The following is a 16,277-nucleotide window of genomic DNA, read 5'->3' on the forward strand; positions in this document are numbered from 1 at the left end:
AACGTGCTGGGCAATGTGGCGGGCGGCGGCAGCGGCCGGAACCTGATGGTGAGTGGAGGGTGGGGGTTGGGGCGTGGGGTTGGGGAGGGCTGGTAGTTTATGCCAATTGCAAGTAAACCCAGACCCAGCGCCAGCGCACATGGGGATGAAGGGAGGGGGAGGTTGCTGTAGGGCGGGGGCAGGGGGGATTGCAAATGCCAGCCCAAACTAAACCAAAACCAACGAAAACGAGTGGAGCACGGGGGATGCAGGAAGGGGGAGGGGGGCTGGCGGGGTGCTGGAGTCGTGGCGATGGGCCATGTGAGGGCTGGACTGACCTGGAGCGCATCGCCCCGGCCGTGGCTTCCCCCTCCGGACCTGCAACTGCATGCGGCGCTGGAGCTGCATATGCATCATGCGGCACTGCTAGTGCTAGGGAGGCGGGCTGCGGGGCCACAGGGTTGATTGGGCGGGCGCGCCCCCCCTCTCCAAACCCTCTCACCTTGCCCAACCCCCGTCTCACCTAGAGCCCTCAAAACCAATTTCCAAACTCCGTACCTCTCATACGGTATCCCTCGCCTCACCCTCACCCTCACCCCCTCACCCTAACCCCCTCATCCTCACCCTCACCCTCACCCTTCACGGACATCGGCAACAACGCGTCTGCGCTAGTACTGTTCCTGCTACGCATTCACATATTAAATAATCACGAATGTAACCCCCTCACCCTCCCTCCTCAGACGGCCACCGAGGTCGCCGTGGAGGTCGTGGACCGGCTCACGGAGCAGCAGGCGGGTCGCGTGGGCGTGCCCGCAGACACACTCTTTCCCCTGTGGCCGCCAGTGCGCACACGCATCCTCTCCGCCGCCGCCGCCTCCGCCGCCTCCGCCGCTTCGGCAGCAGCGAGCGGGACTGCCGGCGCCACTGGCAGCAGCGGCACGGCGGCGGCGGCGGCGCCGGCGGCGGCGCAGGACAGTGTGGATGAGCTGGCGGCGGCGGCGGCGGCGCGGCAGGCGGCGGCGCTGGCGAGCATGGAGGAGGGATCGGGCGTGGAGAGCAAGAAGACGGAGCCTGTCATGGCCAGTGTGGCCTAAGGCAACCGTGTGGGTAAAGCCGTACGGCGAAAGTGGCGTAATAAGCGGATGGGAAGGTGAGCAGAGGTTAAAGGCTAACGCCATTTCCGGGAACAGCCGCCACGCCAGCGGCAACAACCGCAACAGCGGGCCCCCATTTTTGTATATGATTTGTTTTGTGATCTGTTTTGTGTCTGGTTAAGTTAGAGCGTTGATTCTGTCCTCCTGACACGTCGTGCCCTCTGGTCCCTTTGCGCTTAAAGGAACCGCGAGTCATGGCGTGATGTGGTTGGCGCAGTGGCAGCAGCAGTTTTGAGTGGTGACCGGTGAGCTATCGAGCTAGTTGATGCAAGTTCGCTGGGACAAAGCGTTACCTTGACCGGTGTAGCTTTCCAAAGCGTCACGAGTGTGTTCTTTTGTTTTCATCGTGGGAGCGATGCAAGAATGCAGACGTGGGCACACGCTTGGGTGCGTGTACGGATTCAGAGTTGCAGAGCAGTGAGACGAGAGGTGAAGTGAGAGGCCAAGGTCGTGAGGGTGTGTGTCAATCTTTGAGTGAGTGCGAGCGAGTGTTCCAAGGTTGAGGATTGTGGCTTTTAGTCAGCCCCGGAGTGTGGACTCTTATCATGGAGACGGGGCTGGACATTGGGAGAGGAAGGCTATCTGGGCTCACAGAGGCAGTGTCACGTCACAATTGCAAACCGTCGTTGCCATCTTTCTTCCTTCGCCCCTTGCTTCGCACCGCGGCCCTGATACGGTATGTGTGGGAAGTGGGATGGGTTTCACAGCCGTTCGGACTTCGGACTGCGTGCCTGCATGGAGGCGGGGGCGTGGCGAGATGGATGTTTAGGGCATGGAGGACTCATGAATTGCGTTCGATACAAGGCAATGCACATAAAACTTTTATCAGCCGCATACCAACATGACCACTAGCGCCTTCCTCGAGGTGCTCGGCGTCGACGCAGCCACAGTCGACCCGCGCAACCCAAAATCACTATTTGATATTTACACAAACTATGTAAAATCAATACCCTTTAACTCCCTGCCTCTTTTCTCCGGCGAATGCGTCCATCCCAGTCTGGATTGCGACGTGCTGTGCAAGAAGCTAATTACCGACCGCATCGGTGGAGTTTGCTTTGAGCATGCAGTCGTGCTATGTCATTTTCTACGCGAGCTGGGCTTCGACGTGGTCATGATGGGCGGCGAGGTGAGACCGGCAGCTGCCACACATGCCACCTGGCACAAACGTGGTCGCCTGGGGTTGGCAGGAGGTTGGGCCACGTTGCGAGCGGCATGTATGTTTGTTTGCCAGTCCTACTGTCAGTCCTTTTGTCAGTCCTATTGGCGTTCCTACTTGTGAAACGCTTGTGCAGCATCCAGACTTGTAGGGAAAAGTAGTTAAGGGGGGGGGGCAGGGGACAAGGGAGCAGCAGCAGGTGATGGGGGCGGGGGCGGGGAAGAGCATACATAGATCGTGTGGTTCAGGGCGTGGGCAGGCGGGAGTGAGGCGTTGGGTGCCCTGATGTGGCACGCCACGCAAACGTGTTTGCCCCGCACGGTCAACCCCATGCCGCTGTCTGCCGCTCGATCCCCCAGGTGTGGCCGCCGCCCCCGCGTGACCTGGTGTGGACGCCACCCAACTCCCACGCCACCCTCCTCGTCACCTTCCCCGCCAAGCCCCCGGCAGCAGCCGCCAGCGAGGCTGTAGCAGTTGCCGCTGCCCGCAAGGCCGCCGCCGCCCTCGCCGCGGGCGAGGCCGCCGCTGCTACTGCTGCCAACGGCGCTGCCGCTGCTACAGCAGCCAGCGAGGCGGCGGCGGCCGCCGCTGCCAGCGGCGCCACCGATGCTGCCGCCGCCGCTGCCAGGAAAGCCGCCGCCGCCGCTGCTGCCAGCGAGGCCGCGGCGGCTGCCGCTGCCAGAGAGGCTGCTGCTGCTGCTGCTGCTAGCGAGGCGGCTGCCGCTGCTGCTGCCGCTGCTGCTGCTGCCGCTGCATCTGCCGGGGCTGCTGCTGCTGCTGCTACTGCCGGCTCGCAGCCGTCTGCCGCTGCGGCTGCCGCGGCTGGCGGCGAGCGCTATGTGCTTGACGTGAGTACGGCGGCCGGATCTGGCTGATTTGGATGTGGGGCTGGATCGGGGTGTCCTGGTTAGGCAGCAGGGCCCGCCCACCTTGGCCCCTGGGTGCTACTGCTCACGCAGCGTGTCGCGTGTGGGTAGGTATGTATGCGTGCAGCTCGCTACGCGCTCATTGATGTGTGCTTAATCAGGTGTGTGTGAACGTGTGTGTCACACCACGCGCTGTGTACTTGTATACCGCTGTGTAATTGCATCGCGAAACCTTTGCACCATAGTTACGGTGTGTGTGTGTGTGTGTGTTGCCCCTGTGTGTTTGTGTGTGTCGCCTGCCCCCCGCCGCAGATGGGCTATCCGCTGCGGCCGCTGCAGCCGCTGCTGCTGGCGGCGGGGACAGAGCAGTGGCAGGCGGACGGTCGGGGGTACCGACTGGAGTGGGACGAGCAGGGGTCGCCAGGCGCCTGGAGCCTGTACATGTGCCTGCAGGTGGGGGCGGGGGTGGGAGGGGGCGTGCGTGCGTGCGTGTGTGTGTGTGTGTGTGTGTGTGTGTGTGTGTGTGTGTGTGTGCGTACGGCGATGGGGTGTCGAGCAGGTGGCATGGGGGTGGGTGTCTCATGGCAAAGCACAACGCGCCTCTCGCCTTGCCGCCACTCCTGCTTCCCCACGCATACGGCCCCGCCCAGACCCACACCCACTCCCGCCACGCTCCCACTTGCCCCCAACCACACATCCCCACTCCCCTCCCCTCCCCGACGCCGCCCCCCTCCTCACAGGGCAAGTGGGCGCGGCAGCACCGCTTTTGGGCGGACACGCCGCGCACCCCCTCCGACTTCGCGGGCCCCGCCGCCGGCCTCACCGCCAGCCCCGAGTCGCCGTGGGTGCGCGGGTTCGTGCTGGGAGCATGCACACGCGACGGCGCACACGCGTCACTGGCATACGGTGAGGCGGGCAGCTGCTGGCTGGGGTGCGTGTGGCAGCGGCTGGAGGGGGGAGGTTTGTAGATACCAGCCCAAACCAAGCCAAACCAAGTAAGCTAAACTAGCGGAGCAGCGACAAAGGCGTTAGTTGGAAGCGATAATAATTACGGGAGGGGGTCGGGTGTCGTGGAGGAGCAGCAGGGTGAGGCGTGCGGCTGGCTGGGGTGCGGCGGCGGCTGGAGGGGGAGGTGTGCGGCTGGGCGGTGTGGGAAGAGCTTGCGGTGGTGTGCGGATTGTTGTGCCGTGGTGGTGGTGGTGGTGGTGGTGGTGGTGGTGGTGGTGTGCGGGACGGAGTATGCGGTGCGGGTGTGAGATAGAAGGGGACGGCAAGCAAGTAGTGGGACCGCTCACCGCTCAATGTGCCGTAGTTGTGACACCCTGTCGCCGCGTTCACCACGTTTGTGGACTCTTCCACAAACCGCTGTGCATGACTTTCACACCCATTATTGATAGTGCCGGTATTTGACAACCTCCTTACGTGTCACACCCTGCGCACCCTGCGTACACGACATCCTCATCACGATTTGGTGCGTGGTGGTCTGCACCCTCCCTGCAGGCGTGTGGGCGGGCTCCGGCGTGCCAGAGGGCCAGGTCAAGTACGTGGTGCGGAAACAGCAGCCGCGTCAGCAGCAGGGAGAGGGCGAGGGCCAGCAGGAGCTGGCAGTAGCAGCAGCAGCAGCAACAGCAGCAGCAGGCGGCACCGGCAGCAGCAGTAGCGGCAGTAGCGGCAGCCCTGCCCCCGGGGTTGGTGCCGCCGCCGCGGGGCCCCGCGACTCTGTAGTGCACACGGCGATGCTACTGCCGCTGCATTCGGAGGAGGTGGCTCGGCTGCTGCGGGAGGTGTTCCTCACCACGTACCAGCTACAGCCGCAGCCCCAGCTGCAACCGTAGCTACAGCCGCTGCCGAAGCCGCAGCGGCAGCTACAGCAGGCGCTGCAGATTAAGCCGTAGGTAGAGACACAGGCACGCAGGGGGCGGCGTTTACGCCGGCGGCCGTGTCGGGTGCGGCAGTAGCGGCAGTAGCAACGGCAGTAGTACTTGCACTCCCAGTCACAGCCGCCGCCGCTGGCGGCGACTTGGATTCATTGATGCTGTGGAGATAGGGTGGATGGTGCAGATCCTAGTCAGGCTCAGTACTTCTGGATGCGATTGGGCTTGTGGCAGGCTGGCTAGCTAGCTGCCAGCTAGTGGTTTTGCGTGCGGCACTGCGGCGTGTGCAGGCACTGCGCTCATCATGCATTATTGTAGGCGGGGAGCGAGAGCGCGCGTGGAGAGTGTGAGTGCGAGCGAATGGCTGCTGGCTTTGTAGGGTGTCACGCCTTTCCATGGGCTGGTGTAACCCGCACGTGCCCCGCTAGTTGTGTCTTTGCTTGAGCTGTGGTCTGCTCAGGTCCCTTGCTCCGCGGACCAGCAGAACAGGCGGGTGACGGACAATATGCTCCGTCGGTATATTACAATTCGCAGTCTGTAACGTGACTGCAGACGGGTCTTTAACTCTGAAATCGCTAAATGAAAGTCGTTCAAGTAGCTCAAGCAAAGACAAGCTTGCTTGAGCTCTCTCACGCGCGCGAACCTCGCTTACTCCGCATGGGACGCAGGCCAGTTCGGCCACCGCCCACCAGGCTAGCCTGACCGCTAGCGACTGGCGCCCAAACACACGAGGCTCAGCAGCACAGCATACACACGATGCACTAGCAAACGCAGCGGCCTGAGCCCAGTCAACTGCTCAGCCACCCGGTTCTACGAACACAACACACGAAACACGCGACTGGCACGACCGGCAACTCCCCTCACAGCCCCTCACGGAACCCCGGGTCTTGCCCTTCCGTCTGCCGTACGCGCATCGGCACAGCTAAACACAGCACGGTGACACGCTCTGCTAGGTAACCCGCTGAGGCGTGACAAGGGTGCTCCAGAGGACGGGAACAAAACTGAATGATGGAATACCGATCCAGAGCGCGTGTGCGTAATGCGTTGGACATACAACTGTACAAGGGCGGCACTAGTATGGGGCCGTGTGGAACGAATCTCTGAGAAGAATCCGATTTCCGGACGCTGCTGCAGGAAGCATAAATGAGTGGTACTGAGGTGAGGAAGTGCGCGAAATTGACTGGGTGACAGCTAGGTAGGTGTACGATATGTGGCACCCCTGCACGGTTCGCGCTGTTAGGTGGGATCAGCGTGACAGATGGCTCGCTGGACCGATATGTTGGACACAGTATGTGTGCAGTTCTTACTTGTTGTGCAGCTGGACTGCACACAACCAACCTGTAACAACAAGGACAACAATACAACAGTTAAAACTTTCAGCATCAGCATCCTTGCATCCTATGCATCCGTAGGCGCGTATGTAGCCCCCTACTGCCCTCGCCCCTCGGCCCTACCGATGGCCCTACCCACGGCGGCACAGCATCCCATGCGCCCAGCTTGCTAGCCCAGCAGGTCCACAAAAAAGCAACCCTAGATTCCCTCAAACATGAACACAGCATACACCGCTACACACACCGTCCACAAAGGCACACACGCATGCGCCCAGACACACACTGAAACATACTTATATCCCCCGGTACTATTGGTGCCAAGTAGCATGTACAGTAGTATACTGCAAAACAAAATGCGTAAGTAACGACAGTGTCTCCAGTTCTCCACATACATATTGACGTGCGTTGCGGGACTAATGCGTACGTAGCCATCCTGATGCATGGTCTCGAAAATGAAACAAACTTGAGTAAACCCGTACGAGCAGCTGCGCTGTCTTGAAGACACACAGCAGTGATGAAGCGCGCGGGGCCAGCCTGCCTGTGCTGCCTGTGTTGACGCAAGTGACGTATGCCCGGGGCAGGCAGCGCGACCTCAATGGCACATACGCCCAGGGCCACCCCTGCGCAGGCGGCTCTATCTAGGTTGACGTGCCGCGCGCGCCTAGCAAGTGGTGGTAACTCAGCAGCAGTGCACCGCAGTGCGGTGTCAGGCGCACGCTAGCTGGAATTATGTAGCTACGTTCAAGTCCAGGCAGCCTCGCCAAAACCGCCGGCACCCAGCAATTCCAAGTGCGAGCAGCCTGTGCCGCGCCGCCTTCCCCATCCCGTGAGGGATTGTTAACTGATGCGCCAATCACACGCCCACTTGATAAGCACTTGAACAGGCTGTGGCGCGCACAGTGCAGCGGAAGGATAGGAATACAACCGCGCATAGTGGAGCGCGCGCGCAAGTCCGGACTCAAGGCTTGTGGCCTGTTGCTTCGCAAGGGCGGGTCAATGGCTGGTTAGGATAACTTCAACTCATCAGAACAAAATCCGGATTGGTTGACAAAAGCGTGTACATGCCCTTCTGGGTTGGTTGACACAAGCGTGTACGTGCCCTCCACCCCATAGCCCACTCCGAAACAGCAGAACCCCAGACAGCAACGCCCGTCCACCCAATGCTAGTGCCCTGCTGACTCTCGATGCCTACGTCCTTGTCCAGTCGCGTCACTTACAAGAAACGCTTGAGTTTAAGGTGTCTAGGCGTCTTGTGTTGGCCCTCAGGTCCGCCTTCACCTCTGCTATGTCCACCTTCAGGTCCTGGAAACCCTGCTGGATCGCCATATATAGTGCTATTGCCGTAATAACTGTAGACAATACATGCGTGAAGACAAGCCCAGTGTAGCCCTGCACGTCGAGCCGCGACCGCTGCTGAATGGAATCCAGCTTCTTCGCGCGCGGCGCCAGTGCAATGACGCCACAGCGCGCGCGATTAGCCGTTACAAATGCGGGCGCCCGCTGGCGCCTCGCAACGTGCGCAGCGGTGTGCGCCCCACCGAGCGAAACCATGTATGCTAAGCTTGCGAGCAGTTCGAGGCGTTGGCGTGCTACTACTTGTAAGCGGTACGTTGGGTGTTATGGCGAAGTACTCGCTGAGATCCTGGCCAGTAGTACCTGCAGGGGACGGCCTCATCGCACTTGGCCAACGGGGCTGCACAGTGCACGGCAGACCCTTCCACCCCCTTACTCCTTGGGGCATCAAACCCCCCCTCCATTCTTAAGGGCATCGACCCCCTTCAGTTTCAAAGTTCAGGGTGGGGGCAAAACCCCTACTGTCCGCGCAGCTGTTAAGAATTCACTGCAGCATCTCCCGTAACATGCTAAATTGCCACGTTGCAGCCCATGAATTGTTGCCCACGGCGTTCAAACGTACACCAGGCCCCCCATACACACGCTGACACACAAGGCTGACGCGCAAATACAACCACCACCTGACTAACCACACGGAAAACCCCGCAAGTAGTACAGTAGTAAACTGCAAAAGCAATGGCGGTGTCTCCAGTTCTCCACATAGCCATCCTGCATGGTCTCAAAATTTAACATACATAAGACAACCCGTGCGAGCAGCTGATAGACTGTTAGCAGCGATGAAACGCTGCAGGGGTCGGTTCATACAGGCACGGCCCGCCACGCGTGCAACCACATCCCGCTGTCAGGCACAAACACAAACACAGCCAGCAATGAACCAAACGGCCGAAAATTCTCTAGCCACAACACTGCTCACTGCTGCGGTCTACCATTTTACTGCGCTCGCCGGCAAAGACCCTAACTAGACACCGGCCGGCCTCAACCTGCGCGCTGGCTTGGGCGGCGCCGCGCTCTCCTCCTCCACGTGGCCTTGCTCGCCCCCTCCACTACGCACATGCTCGCCGCAACTGCCGCCGCTGCCGCCAGGCCATGTGCCGCTGCTGCCCCTGCTGCTGCTGCTGCCGCCGCCGCCGCCGCTGCACTGGTGGGGCCAGGCCCGCCACCACCACCATCGCCGCCGCCGCCACCGTGGCGCAGGGCCGCAGGTCGCGCTCTACCAAGCAGCATCTCCATCAGCGCGTGCCGCGTCTTCGTCGCACAGTTGGCGCCGCGGCCGCCCTGCAGTGAAATGTTCAACCGGACGGCACCTGAGCCTGTCTGATACCTGACCCGGCCCCCTGAACCGGACTAAAACTGTGCCGGACTTACCCACATAGTCCCGCAGTGTTGGCACACTTGGACATCGCGGGCACGCGAGCCACCAAACGGAATCACCACTTGCAGGCAGCGCTGCCCGTCACCCCGCAGATGGCTCGTGCCTGTCAACCGTATTGGTCTAGTCGCGCCACTTGCGACCAAAGCTGGCGTTCAAATTGTCGAGCCTGCCACTGTTGGCCCTTATGTCTGTCTTCATGTCTGTTATGTCCGCCTTCAGGTCTGCTATGTCCCCCTTCAGGTCCTGGAAACCCTGCTGGATATCGCCCTGGATCGCCATATATAGTGCTAGTGCCGTTGCAGCTGTAGCGAATACATGCGTGAAGACAAGCCCAGAGTAGCCCTGCACGTCGAGCCGCGACCGCCGCTGAATGGAATCCAGCTTCTTCGCGCGCGACGCCAGTGCAATGACGCCACAGCGCGCGCGATTAGCCGTTACAAATGCGGGCGCCCGCTGGCGCCTCGCAACGTGCGCAGCGGTGTGCGCCCCACCGAGCGAAACCATGTATGCTAAGCGTGCGAGCAATTCGAGCCGTTACTACGACTGGTGTATTAATACTGTGTAAGCGATTGGGTGTTATGGCGGAGTACTCGCTGAAATCCTGGCCAGTAGTACCTGCAGGGGACGGCCTCATCGCACTTGGCCGACGTAAAACCCCAGGAACAGCCGACGTAGAACCCCAGGAACTGTTTGGTGCTTTTGGGGCTGCACGGCAGACCCTTCCACCCCCTTATTCCTTGGGGCATCAAACCCCCCCTCCATTCTTAAGGGCATCGAGCCCCTTCAGTTTCAAATTTCAGGGTGGGGGCAAAACCCCTACTGTCCGCGCAGCTGTTAAGAATTCACTGCAGCATCTCCCGTAACACGCTAAATTGCCACGTTGCAGCCCATGAATTGTTGCCCACGGCGTTCAAACGTACACCAGGCCCCCCATACACACGCTGACAAGCAAGGCCGACGCGCATATTCAATCACAGTGCGACATACCGTACACCACGCAAGAAGCAGCGGCGCACACCGCATACCACGCCAGAAGCTTCAGAACCTGTATCACGTACAGTACCTTCACACCGCACCGGCACTGTTTTAGCACCGAGCTTGACAAGAAAGGTGGCTCTGCCTCTCACGGGAAACGTAGACTGCGCCCACGCCACGTAGCACCGGACATAGCCGGGGGCACTGGGCACAGGCACCGCCCGCCAAACCTTCCTAAGACTAGCTACCGCAGCAGCCTTGCAGCCAACGCAGCTGGGGCCGTGCAGTGTGGAATGCCATCACCTGCTACAGCTTGCCATAACCTGCTACAGCCTGCCATTACCTGCTACAGGCTGCCAGTACCTGCCGCCACTTTCTGCTACTGCCGCCGCTTCTCCGCCTTCTCCTCCTCCATCGCCCGCGCCGCCAGCGCCGCCACCTCCGCCAACAGCGCCGCCCGCCGCGCCTCGCCACCCGGGCCCGGAGACCCCAGGAAGAACGAGGCCTCAAAGCTGTTTGCAGCCAGGCGCGCCACCTGTGTACCGCACATGCATTCGGTAGCAACAAGAGCGAGCAGAAGTGAAACGCTTAGTGCGCATGAATGGGGGTGGTGGTGGTGGGGGGGGGGGTAGGGGACTGAAACCCTGGGCTGCCCCCTCCTCCCCCCGCCACCACACACGCACACACACAGACTCCTCCAGGTATCATTGCACCCACGGGCCCAAAGCCCCCGTGTGCTGCAGACTGCAGAGCCACCCAGACCACCCAGTGTACATCGATCCACACGCAGTAGTACACGCACGCAACCCGGCCCATCCCCCTCCGACCCAAGTCATGCCCCGCCATTCCACCGCCCCCCCCCCCACACACACACGCACCCTTTGCCCCTTCCCTCCTCTCCTCCTCGCTCTTTCGGATTGTGTTCCGTTTACTTTGGGCTGGTGTCTTCACATCCCCCCCATCCACACACACACACACATACACACTCACCTGCTCCACACCCAACCCCGTGACCCGGGCCAAGTAGTTGTAGTTGGCAACGGCATAACCGCCAAAGTAAGCTGCGTCATCGCTGTTGACCGTGATGACTAAGCCCGAGGCTACCAGCTGACTCAGCCGCGCCTCCAACTGCCCGTCGTACACCTGGGCGGTTGAACAGTTGGCTGGATGAGTTGAAGTGGGGTTGCATGAGTTTTTACAGCAGAGAGTAAAAAAAGTGCAGGGCATGCAACCCCCTCTGCCCCTCCTTGCTCTTTTGCATTGGGTTCTACGACCCCCTCCGCCCCCGCTCCCCACGCACTTTGAGCTTTAGGTTGCTGAGGGGGCACACGGTGAGGGGGGTGCGGCTGGCGTTGAGGAAAGACATGAGCGCGGCATCCTCCAGGCTGCATGCAGAGGTGTGTGTGTGGGCGGGGGGGGGCGGGGGCGCGGGGGGGTTACATTCATGATTATTTAAGACGTGAGGGCGTAGCCAGGAACAGTGGGGTGGGGTTTGTTGATAGCAGCCCAAAGTAAACCGAACCCAATGCAATAGAGCAAGGAGGAGAGCGGGAAGGTAGGGGGAAGGGAGTGGGGGGTTGTAGATACCAGCGATGTGTGTGGGGTGGGGGGTGAGGGTGGTTGTGCTGGTGGGTTGGGGCTGTAAGAACACCAAGAAAGAGGGTGGAAAGATGTGCACATGTGAAGTTGGGGGAGAGACAGCGGACGTGGTCTCCCAGCTTCACAGGCATCACGGCGAGAGCGGGGGTGCGGGTGTCAGCAGACGACGTCGGACGAGGCGGTTGGCGAAACAACGGCTCTGGGACCACTCGGCTGCGGGCGCGCACATATACACACACAAACACACACACGCACACACACACACACACACACACACACACACGCGCACGCACACACGCACACGCACACACGTATACACACACACGTACACCAACACACGCACACATACACACACAAACACCCAGATATACACACGCATACACACACACGCACACACACCTGTGGACGCCATGGTCTACTCGCCGCACGTGCAACACATTGAGGGCCTGGCGGGGGTGGGGGGGGTGGGGGGGTTGAGGGGTGGGGGGCAGGATTGCAGGAAGGTGCCGCTATGGGTCGGCCCCGCCGCCTGCTGCATGCTCCACCACCGCCGTTTCCCCACTCCCCACCTCCTCACCTCCCACTCCCCCACTCCCCACCCCTCACCTCCTACTTCCCACCGCTCACCCCTCACCCCTCACTCCCCATCCCTCTCCCTCACCTCCCACTCCCCACCTCCCACCCCCCATTCACCTCCCACCCCCAAATCACCTCCCACCCCTCACCTCCCACCCCCAAATCACCTCCCACCCCTCACCTCCCCACCCCGCCGCCACTCACCTCCCACACGTACTCGGGCGGCCCCTCCTCGCCCGCGTGCGCCACCCGCTGTAGACCCAGGCGAGCAGCCCTGCAGGGGCGTTTGCATTTGCGTTTGAGTGTGTGTGTGGGGTGTGTGTGTGTGGGGTGATGGGGGGTTCCAGGTGTGTGGGTGTATGGGTGGGTGTGGGTGGAGTGGGGTGGGTGTCAGGTGTGGGGGATGAGGGGTGGGGATGCGGCTATGGTGGAGCACGCATGCGGCGGGGCCGACCCACAGCATCAGGTGAGGGTTTGCGTGTACACAACTGCGCTTGTCCAACCCGCTCCCACATCCAGAACCCCGCTCTCGTACTCAGCCCTCCCCCCCGCTCTCTCATTCAGCCCCCCTCTTACTCAGCCCCCGATGATGATGGGAACTTTTCATTGGGCCCAGGCACATAAGCCCCCCCCCCAGTTTGGGCTGGTATCTACAACCCCCTCACTCCCTCACCGCTCGAACACTTCTGCGAACTTGGCCGGCGGGTTGCCTAGCTCTGTGCTGTCCAGCCCCACGCCGATGATGGCGGAGTGACCCGTGGGACCCGGCAGCAGCCAGGGCAGGGCGCCGGTGAGCGTGTCGTTGGCGGAGGCGGCGGACATCTCCTGGGGGGGCGGGAGGGGGGAGAAGGTGTGTGTGTGTGTGTGTGTGTTTGTGTGTGTGTCTGTCTGTCTGTGTGTGTGTGTTAAAAAACGAAGCTCCGCGGTGGTCGAAACGAAAGCGTGTGTGTGTGTGTGTGTGTGTGTGTGTGTGTGTGTGTGTGTGTTGCAAACGAAACGAGAGCGTGTGTGTGTGCGTGTGTGTGTAACTTCGGTTTCCTCCTGGTTGCCTCCACGAGTACCGTAGTGTGACCGCGTACTCGCGACAACCTGCGAAACCACACACACACACGCGCACCTTCCTGAAGCACATGATGTAGGCGGCACTCAGACCCAGCTGAGCCGCCGCGTCCTCCGCCGCCCGCGCCAACCCGGGCATGAACACCGACCAGTCCAGGCCGTTGGCAAGGTGCGTCTGAGAGGGTGTGTTAAAAAGCAAAAAGCAGAACAAAGTAAGCGCCAACACAGTGAATGCGATGCAGCAACGCGACGATGAGAGGGTGTGCGTGTGTGTGTGTGTGGGGGGGGGGGGGTAGCCATCCATGGGATGGTGTGTGTGTGTGGGGGGGGGGTACTTCATTCCAATCCGAAAGAAAAAGACCCAGAAGCAGCGCACGGAGCGCGGAGGAGGTTTGGCCTTGACCGGAGGGGTGTGAGGGAATTCATGCGTGTGAGCGTGTGTGTGTGTGTGGGGGGGGTTGTAAGTACCAGCCCAAACTGAACCAAACCAGTCCAGACTGTCAAATATCGGTAATAGAGCCTTGCGACCACCCTATACACGAACACCACCGCCGGCCCCCTGACCTGCCATACGCCGCGCCGGTGGCTGGACTGCCGTACCGTTTTATCACCGTCAGTGAATCAGTTGAATTTCGCACATCCGTACACACATGCAACCACACACGCAAACACACACACACACACACGGTCTGTCGTTTCTCCTTTTAAAACAAAGAACACACACGCACACTCGTACCCTTCCCCTCCCGCACCTGTGGGTCGAAAAACACCTCGGCATGAACCACCCGATCCGCGGCGGCTCGCTGGGTGTGTGGGGCCGTGGGGGGGGGTGTTGAGAGTGAGCATGAGAGGGCGTGGTCATGGTGTCAATGCGAAAGAAGGTGAGAGGAATCGTGAGAGGAAAGGAGTTGAGGTGCAAGGGTGTTATGTCCTTCTATGCGAAGGACACCGTACCTTCTCAACCACTTCTGTCTCAAACCGTCGCACACAGCCTCGCTCCCACGCCCGCACCTCGAGCCCGCACCTCCTGTGCTGTACCCCCCGTGCCTCCGTGTCTCCCCTCCCTTGATTAATTTGAACTCTTCCTCCCTCCCTAGTGCCTGCCCCTACTGCAGCGGACCCACACAGCTTCCGGCCGCATGTCCCGTTCACCCCCGTGCACCCCTATGTGGGACTCGTACTCGTGTGGCTTGGGAGTGTGTGCGCCCCACCCCTCCCCTCCTCCCCTTTTCTGTAAGTGGCTGGGCTTCCTGATGATGATGGCCGGACTTCGTTGGGCTCGGGCAATATAACCCCCCCTCCTCCCCCCCTCCCCCCCACTCCCCGGCGGTGACATTTATCGCCGGCGCCGCTCGCCTTGCTGCCCCACAACGCCTCGGCCCCCATCCCATCAGTATTATCGCTTGCAGCTACCGCCTCTGCCTGTGCTCCGCTCGTACTAGCTTGGTTTGGTTTAGTTTAGGCTGGTGTACACAACCCATCCCCCTCCCCCACTCTCCCCCTCCCCCTCCCCCTCCCCTCCCCCTCCACCTCCCCCCACTCCCCCTCCCCCTCCCCCTCCCCCTCCCCCTCCCCTCCACTCGCTCACCCTGAAGTAGCCCATGGCCAGGTCGTAGAAGTCGTTCTGGGTCCGCAGCACTGCGCAGCCGGCGTAGTAGAGGTCCAGGAAGGACTGCAGGTCGGCGAAGTGGTAGGCGGCCCTGAGCAGGTGGTTGGGTGGGGGGAGGGTGGGTGGGTGGGGGTTTGGGGTGGGGAGGTGTGGGGGGGGGGGGTGGAGCAAGCGAACGCGGAGTCTGGGGTGGTTGACTCATAGCTAAAACCACCCCTGCCCCTGCCCCTGCCCATGACCCTAACCTTGCCCCTTTGCACCCCAGTCTACCCTGCCCGCCTCGCAGCTGCGCGTGCCGATCCCTGCCCTTTCCACCCTGCCCTCTCACCCCCGGGCATCTTGCCTCCACCCTTGCCCCCCATCACCCCGCCTTGTGACCTAATCACTCCGTTCCCCCTCCCCGCTCTCCTCCTCACTCTTTTGTATTGAATTCGATTTAGGTTGGGCTGGTATCTACAACCCCCCCCCCTGCCCTCCAGCCCCTCCCCACCCACCTGGCGGCCTCCACGGAGGGGTAGGGCGGCGGCAGGCCGTTGCGGGCCGCCAGCGCCAGCATCAGCTCCGGCTCCAGCGCGCCCTCCACGTGCACGTGCAGCTCGGCCTTGGGTACCAGCTGAGGGGCGGGGATGGGGGGGGGCGAGAAGGTTGGAGGGGAGTGGGGATGGGGATGGAGCGGGGGAGGGGGTGGAGGGGGAGGAGAGGGGGTGCGGGGAGAAATGGAGCAGAGCTAGGCGCTCGAAAGAACCAGGGCTTTGAAACTGCCCGGGCTGGGAGAGCGCTCTTCTCACTGACGACACCAGCATGGCCAAGTGCCCGCATGGTTATAGCCCCACCTCTATGAAACGTTTGAGCGAGGCCGGCAAATGCGCCTTCTCAAGCGCCAGCTCGCCGCGCCCGCCGAATGTCGTGAGGGCGCCCAGCCCCGTTGACACCCGTGCTGCTTGGCAATGCATGTACGTAGCTAGCAGAAATGATAGGTGTAAGGTAAGCAAGCGTGAGAGTCGCGGAAGTGGCGCATTTCGACCTGGTGTAAAGTTTCCCAGCATGCTGGAATGACAGCGAGCCATGTTGGGTCTTGTATATAGTTGTTGTGTGTAAAGTAAATGACTTGGCGTGACGGTGATGAAAGCCGACGCAGAACTTGTGCTCTTAAGAGTAGAACCCTAAGCCTAAACCATGCCTACACACGAGAAAGATAGCTCGCATAGATGTTAAGGCAGGAACATACTCGAGACTCTTGAGCCACAAGCGCACAAGCCGCTGCCGGGCTGAATCAAGTGGATCCTACCGTTGAGGACGTCGCAACTGTCGCTCAATTCTCTCGGGCATGGGGCCCTTTCATCCACGTTGTGGCCCAAATACTTAAGTACGTTC

The 16,277-nt window shown here is 61.2% G+C and overlaps 4 protein-coding genes across 5 annotated transcripts; 2 read left to right on the top strand and 2 right to left on the bottom strand.

The window, feature by feature from the left end:
• CHLRE_05g246553v5 (uncharacterized protein) lies at positions 1-1,956 on the top strand. 2 transcript variants are annotated; one of them, XM_043062522.1, is made up of 3 exons: positions 1-48; positions 720-1,129; positions 1,316-1,956. In XM_043062522.1, exons 1-2 carry the CDS (start codon positions 46-48, stop codon positions 1,071-1,073), a joined length of 357 nt encoding a protein of 118 aa, XP_042924630.1. In that variant the 5' UTR covers positions 1-45; the 3' UTR covers positions 1,074-1,129; positions 1,316-1,956. The 2 variants fall into 2 exon arrangements, with proteins under 2 accessions (XP_042924630.1, XP_042924629.1); XM_043062523.1 differs by having other exon boundaries at positions 720-1,956.
• A 48-nt stretch (positions 1,957-2,004) lies between these two features.
• On the top strand, positions 2,005-5,582 carry CHLRE_05g246400v5 (uncharacterized protein). The gene is made up of 5 exons (XM_043062518.1): positions 2,005-2,259; positions 2,649-3,137; positions 3,468-3,608; positions 3,896-4,061; positions 4,656-5,582. Exons 1-5 carry the CDS (start codon positions 2,248-2,250, stop codon positions 4,988-4,990), a joined length of 1,143 nt encoding a protein of 380 aa, XP_042924631.1. The 5' UTR covers positions 2,005-2,247; the 3' UTR covers positions 4,991-5,582.
• A 2,615-nt stretch (positions 5,583-8,197) lies between these two features.
• CHLRE_05g246376v5 (uncharacterized protein) lies at positions 8,198-9,652 on the bottom strand. Its single transcript, XM_043062516.1, has 2 exons — positions 9,079-9,652; positions 8,198-8,988 (listed from the first exon to the last, which is right to left on the bottom strand). Exon 2 carries the CDS (start codon positions 8,935-8,937, stop codon positions 8,689-8,691), a length of 249 nt encoding a protein of 82 aa, XP_042924632.1. The 5' UTR covers positions 8,938-8,988; positions 9,079-9,652; the 3' UTR covers positions 8,198-8,688.
• Positions 9,653-9,858: 206 nt separating this feature from the next.
• Positions 9,859-16,184, bottom strand: CHLRE_05g246377v5 (uncharacterized protein). Its single transcript, XM_043062517.1, has 11 exons — positions 15,737-16,184; positions 15,398-15,516; positions 14,883-14,994; positions 14,047-14,097; positions 13,353-13,469; positions 12,909-13,060; positions 12,440-12,509; positions 12,059-12,105; positions 11,361-11,445; positions 11,051-11,203; positions 9,859-10,595 (listed from the first exon to the last, which is right to left on the bottom strand). The coding sequence occupies exons 1-11, from the start codon at positions 15,854-15,856 to the stop codon at positions 10,440-10,442; spliced, it is 1,182 nt and encodes a 393-aa protein (XP_042924633.1). The 5' UTR covers positions 15,857-16,184; the 3' UTR covers positions 9,859-10,439.
• Between the last annotated feature and the right edge of the window lie 93 nt (positions 16,185-16,277).

Source organism: Chlamydomonas reinhardtii, chromosome 5 (assembly GCF_000002595.2).
Source record: "Chlamydomonas reinhardtii strain CC-503 cw92 mt+ chromosome 5, whole genome shotgun sequence".
Lineage (NCBI taxonomy): Eukaryota > Viridiplantae > Chlorophyta > Chlorophyceae > Chlamydomonadales > Chlamydomonadaceae > Chlamydomonas > Chlamydomonas reinhardtii.

Bases quoted from the DNA above. Each gene is read 5' to 3' on its own strand.
- CHLRE_05g246376v5 (XM_043062516.1), bottom strand. From the start codon at position 8,937: ATGCTGCTTGGTAGAGCGCGACCTGCGGCCCTGCGCCACGGTGGCGGC.
- CHLRE_05g246400v5 (XM_043062518.1), top strand. The intron at 3,138-3,467 runs GTGAGTACGGCG...CCCCCGCCGCAG, and splicing joins GCGAGCGCTATGTGCTTGAC to ATGGGCTATCCGCTGCGGCC. The intron at 4,062-4,655 runs GTGAGGCGGGCA...CCCTCCCTGCAG, and splicing joins ACACGCGTCACTGGCATACG to GCGTGTGGGCGGGCTCCGGC.
- CHLRE_05g246377v5 (XM_043062517.1), bottom strand. From the start codon at position 15,856: ATGCATTGCCAAGCAGCACGGGTGTCAACGGGGCTGGGCGCCCTCACG. The intron at 15,517-15,736 runs GTGGGGCTATAA...CCCGCCCCTCAG, and splicing joins CGCTCAAACGTTTCATAGAG to CTGGTACCCAAGGCCGAGCT. The intron at 11,204-11,360 runs GTGCGTGGGGAG...TCAACCGCCCAG, and splicing joins TCAGCAACCTAAAGCTCAAA to GTGTACGACGGGCAGTTGGA.